Here is a 5,190-nt window from a genome sequence, read left to right on the forward strand (position 1 = left end):
AGCGCGGAGCCCCGAGACACACCAGATGCTGCGGCAGACGGTCCGGGACTTCGCAGAGAAGGAGCTGATGCCGCTGGCAGCGCAGCTGGACAAGGAGCATCGCTTCCCGGCCGAGCAGGTGGGTGCAGGGTTGGGAAGGCACAGCCAGAGACCCCTTTCCTGGTGCTGTGGGGCAGCACCACTGCGGCTGAGACAGAAGCTCCGGCTTAGCAGAAGATTGAAGCTTAGACCAACTGGTTGCTCTGAATGTGGACGTTGTAATTCCCACAGGGCATTTTAAGCTTGTTACTTTTATTTGTGTTTCTCTGTATCTGACTTTAGCACCACTGAGTTTTTAGTTCTCTTACCAGCTTATCTGTGGGTTGTAATAAGAAATTATAAAACTGATTTATAAAATTAACAAATACTTTTGTAGACTGCACTAATGGTTTATGGTGAGGAATCATAGATGGCATGAATGCATTTCAGATGGTGGAAAAAAGCGATCAGGAGGTACATGCTGCTCAATCTCTGAGGCTGTGAATAAATCAAAATATCAGCCAGACTAGTGATTTTTCATGTGGAAAGACACACCAGTGTGCATGTTAAGCAATGAAATACAAAGTTCCATCCAAATAGATCCTGTTAGCCAAGAGACTTAACATTAGCCAAGAGACTCCAGGCAAACACTGTCAGAGGCATGAGAGTTTTGTCACATTCCTTTTTCTATTAAGGTGTAAGGATGGTAGCCAGGAAAGTCACTCTTACCCTAAGGAAGAAAATAACTTCACTCCTTACTGTTCTCATCTAAGAATTTTACATTTGATTCTGAATCTTTTGACTTGAATGTGTGGGGGAAAATTCAAGATGCAAACAAGTGTTTAATAAGATGAAGCAACATACATAGAATCAGTGGCTGTCTTGTTCATCTTCTGTATTTGATGTGGAGGATTGGTGTTTTGGGTGCCCACATAGGAGGGAAATCATGGCTCTGAAAATTCTCCCTGGTTCCTCTAAAAGCAAGCAGAGACTTATGGTTGCAAAGCAAGGGGTCTAGCTGGGGAACTTGGGGTGGATTGCTTGCAATGTAACTAACAAAAAATTCTCTGGGAAGCAAGATCTGGCTTTACTGGGAATGAAAAAAATCACCTTGCACCACTGTTTTCTGCAGTCATTCATTCTGTAAAATTCTTCCTTTGTGCAGTCCTAGGCTGAAGCTCAGCAGACTCAAAGGTAAAGTTCTGATGATTTTTATCAGCTAGATTTCCCATTTCTGCTGGCAGGAGACATGCAAGGGTAGAGCTTTGGTGGGAGGCTGAGGAAGTGCTGGTGGAGTTCTGTCTCCATATTTCACCTTCAGAAGGCTCCCCCCTTCCCAGTACTGAAGAAAGCTCTTTAAACAAGCAAGACCCTAAACAGCAGTGACTGTGTACAGCTCCTGCTGCAGTCCTCTCATGCCGTGTGTTGCTCTCCGTGTGTCTGTATTTGCTGGCACACTGGTGCTGCAAAGGATGGCACCTGTCCATTCCCATGTGCAGGTAAAGAAGATGGGTGCCTTGGGGCTGCTGGCCATGGACGTGCCAGAGAAGTACAAAGGAGCAGGCCTCGACTACCTGGCCTATTCCATCGCTGTGGAGGAGATCAGCAGGGGCTGCGCCTCCACCGGCGTCATCGTCAGCGTCAATAACGTGAGTGTGAGGCTGGCGTGGCACAGGGCTGTGTGGGAGAAGGGGATCTGTTCCTGTGCTGGGTTCTCTGCTGTGTTGGAGAGCACATTAGAGAGCTACTCATTGGTTGTATCTTCAAGAGGCACTAACAGCACTAAATTCTTAAAGTCCCTGTATTTAGGGCCAATACTCAAGTTTGGCTCTGAAGAGCAGAAGCACCAGTGGATTGCTCCCTTCACCAGTGGAGAGAAAATTGGATGTTTTGCCCTCAGTGAACCAGGTGATGTAACTGTTACCATCCCTGTTGCAAAGGACGTGGTGTAGCTTCTTTCCTTGATCAGGTCTAGGATGGGCTTTAGGTCTTTGAAACTGGAACAGTTTGTGGAAGGGTGGTTTACAGCAGTTCTGTGTGAGTGGAGTCTCGATACCCAAGGCATGAACTGCCATCCTGTGGTCCCTGCTGAAAATACTCATTCTGTGTGAGCAGAGCTCTGGACACATCTTGCACACGTGGGCCTTTCCCTGTTCTGTGGGAGGGACAGTAGTGACACTGCCACAGTTCAAGAGGTGCTGTGAGCTGATGGAGTGCAGGTGGGGGGTGGGTTTTCCCCCAGTGTGTCACCAATCACCTGAGGTTTGTTTGCTGCTGCTTCACTCAGGAAATGGCAGCGATGCAGGTGCAGCCTCCACTGTGGCACGCCTGGATGGGGACGAGTGGGTTCTGAACGGTACTAAGGCCTGGATCACCAACGCCTGGGACGCCTCGGCCACAGTGGTGTTTGCTACTACGGATAAATCCCTGAAGCACAAGGTGAGATAGTTTGTATCAGTCAGGAAAAAGGGGTTGGGAGTGAAGGAGTTGTGGAGAAGCACTTTGCCAGGGCTGGGATTCTGTTTTTAGAGCCATGCAGGCATTGACCAGAGGAGGGGCTGATGCGCGCTGGTTTTGTTCTGTCTCAGCTCTCCTCTCCCTCCTCCTGGTTACCTGGACATGTGGCTTTTATGTAAAATGGAGGGAGCCTGTTGACAGCCAAGGAAGTGGGAAGGTAAGAAGACACCATTGCTAAGAGTTTGGGTCTCCTTGTAGGGCATTAGTGCATTCCTGGTTCCCATGCCAACAGCTGGGCTGTCACTGGGGAAGAAAGAAGACAAACTGGGAATCCGAGCCTCTTCCACTGCTAACCTGATATTTGAGGACTGCCGGATACCCAAGGCAAACCTCCTGGGGCAGCCAGGAATGGGCTTCAAAATTGCCATGGTAAGAGAGGGATGGGGTGCAGCTCTGGGGGTGTACAGCTGTAGGTCCCAAGCTTGCTGTTTTGTAAACCATTTCCATAGGCAGTCACTTCAGGGAGGACTGCTTGCATAAGCTGTTCTGTGTCATGTTAAGCTGTTGACCCTTCTTGCCAACATGGGAAGAATCATTCCCAGAGCTTGATGAATGTTTAATTTACGCAGGTCTTTGATAGCACTTTTATTGTGGCAGTTCTCAGCTGGAGCAATGTTGATACCACTGAGGTGCAGTGTCAATAGGGGCAGTATATTTTAATTTTTCTTCCTTCCCAATCCTCTGTTCCTCCAGTTGTACCCATAGATAAAGGGAAAACATGACATTTCCCCATGCAAGTACTGTGGCAGAGGAAAGTTGTCCTGGAGGCTCGTGACAACTTCTGCAGAGTGTCTAAAGGTGAATGACAGCTGAGTTATGGTATGCATGTGACTTCTGAGGAGGAGCGAGGCAGCTGGGAACAGATTTGTTTCCTGCACTGTCCTTTAAGAGTGGTCATTGCTCTCTCTGGAGGGGCACAGCACCCTTTGTTGGCCTGACATTTTGGGTTGAGCTCCCTGGAGCAGAGCCCATTCCATTATGTCTAGAACTAAAAGTGGCTGGTGACTGACAGGTTCTTTTGAAGACCTTCAGCCTAGGGTTGAGAGGATAAACCCTTTTCTCCCTGTGCTGCAATTTCTTCCTGTGGACAGAGGGGCAGAGTAGGTGTTTGAGCTAAGTCAGGTCATTGACTGGGTTCACCAACGAGTTTGAAAAATTCTTTCCCGTGTGTGTCCAAATGATGAGGGTAAAAAAGGAAAACTGACCAGATTTCCAAAGTAAAATCAGTTGCAGAGTGCATTGGGTGTGCCTGAGGAGTTCTTTCCAGCCCCTTCCAGAGCAGATCCTTGTTATGCTGCTTCCCTTATTTTGCTCCCTCTGTTTCTCTCCCAGCTAATAAGCAATCCCTCTCCTTTCTCCTTTATTGTTGAACTCCTGCCTTCTCTCTCTAGGAGCAGTGCTTGTTACAGCTCTCTATTCCTGCATAACTGTGAATCAAGGAGGTCTCTGACCATAGGATTTTAAGGCTACAGCAGCTTTTCAGCAACATCAGAAATGCGTGTGTACTATTCTTGCTCAAGCAAGAATACATGTATTACATGTATTTCCTATCTTTTTCAGCAAACTCTGGATGGAGGAAGGATTGGTATTGCCTCACAGGCACTTGGAATAGCACAGGCAGCTCTGGACTGTGCTGTGGATTATGCTGAGAAGAGAATGGCCTTTGGGTCACCCATCACAAAGCTTCAGGCAGTGCAGGTACGAGCAGGGCACAGGAGCTGGTGGAAAGTCCGTGTGGGTGGGGTATCAGGCACACGGTGCCCTTTGTACTGTCTGGGGTAAACAGAGTAATAGTTCTGTTTTCAGATGCTATTAAAACTAATTGTTGGGACAGAGGCTCCTTTTCCTTAGATAGCTCCAAGGGTGGAAGAATTCAGCTGTCCCCTTGTGCAGGCAGAGGCCCTGGACCAAAGGCACTGTTTGTTGTTGCAGTTCAAGCTGGCAGACATGGCTGTGGCCTTGGAGGGTGCACGCCTGCTGACCTGGAGAGCTGCTATGCTGAAGGACAATGGAAAACCCTTCACTAAGGTATTTCCAGCCCTGCTTTTGTCCAGCAGCCACAGGACAGGTCCAGGGAGCCCCACTCCATAGAGCATTGCTGTGCTCAGCACTGCTGGGGTGTAACCCCCAGCAGGTCCTGGGCCTGCTCCCCACCCTTGGGCAGCCCCCCAAGCTCAACACTGGCTGTAACCAAGGGGCGAGGGGTGGCTGCTCTCAGCTGGCACCATCATCAGGCCTGTCTCTCTGCACAGCTGCTCTGTGAGTGTTGAAGCTCCTTGTGCAGGTGAGGGATTCCTTTTTGTGACAGCTGCACTCTCAGTGATGTTTTCCTTCCCCAAAGGAAGCGGCAATGGCCAAACTGGCTGCATCAGAAGCTGCAACGGCCATTGCTCATCAGGTAACTGTCAATTGACAATTCTGACATATGTCATGTGGGAAGGGACTTTGGATGTCTCACAAGTGCTTTGGGAAGGTGGGATGGAATTTACTAATTTATATTTGAAACACACCAACCAATTCTATGGCTGAAGCCGTTTAGTGCAACCATCTTCACAGGTTGTGGGGAAGTAGGAGGATGGCAGGGGTTTATACTGGCCTGTGGCAGCTGTATTATTAAAGTGGCCTGTGCCTGCTGCTGTCCAGGGCAGTGGCAGT

The 5,190-nt window shown here is 48.9% G+C and overlaps 1 protein-coding gene across 1 annotated transcript in view; it reads left to right on the forward strand.

Moving 5' to 3' along the window:
- The window catches only part of ACADS (acyl-CoA dehydrogenase short chain), an 8,961-nt gene that overhangs the window by 2,101 nt on the left and 1,670 nt on the right, over nt 1–5,190 (forward strand). The window contains exons 3-10 of the mRNA XM_014307202.2: nt 3–118; nt 1,518–1,667; nt 1,815–1,926; nt 2,306–2,457; nt 2,734–2,904; nt 4,096–4,233; nt 4,468–4,563; nt 4,877–4,933. Of these exons, the coding sequence (XP_014162677.1) occupies nt 3–118; nt 1,518–1,667; nt 1,815–1,926; nt 2,306–2,457; nt 2,734–2,904; nt 4,096–4,233; nt 4,468–4,563; nt 4,877–4,933 (992 nt within the window). The remainder of the gene's footprint in view (nt 1–2; nt 119–1,517; nt 1,668–1,814; nt 1,927–2,305; nt 2,458–2,733; nt 2,905–4,095; nt 4,234–4,467; nt 4,564–4,876; nt 4,934–5,190) is intronic.

The sequence above is a fragment of the Geospiza fortis genome, unplaced genomic scaffold (genome assembly GCF_000277835.1).
Source record: "Geospiza fortis unplaced genomic scaffold, GeoFor_1.0 scaffold408, whole genome shotgun sequence".
Taxonomy (NCBI): Eukaryota; Metazoa; Chordata; class Aves; order Passeriformes; family Thraupidae; genus Geospiza; species Geospiza fortis.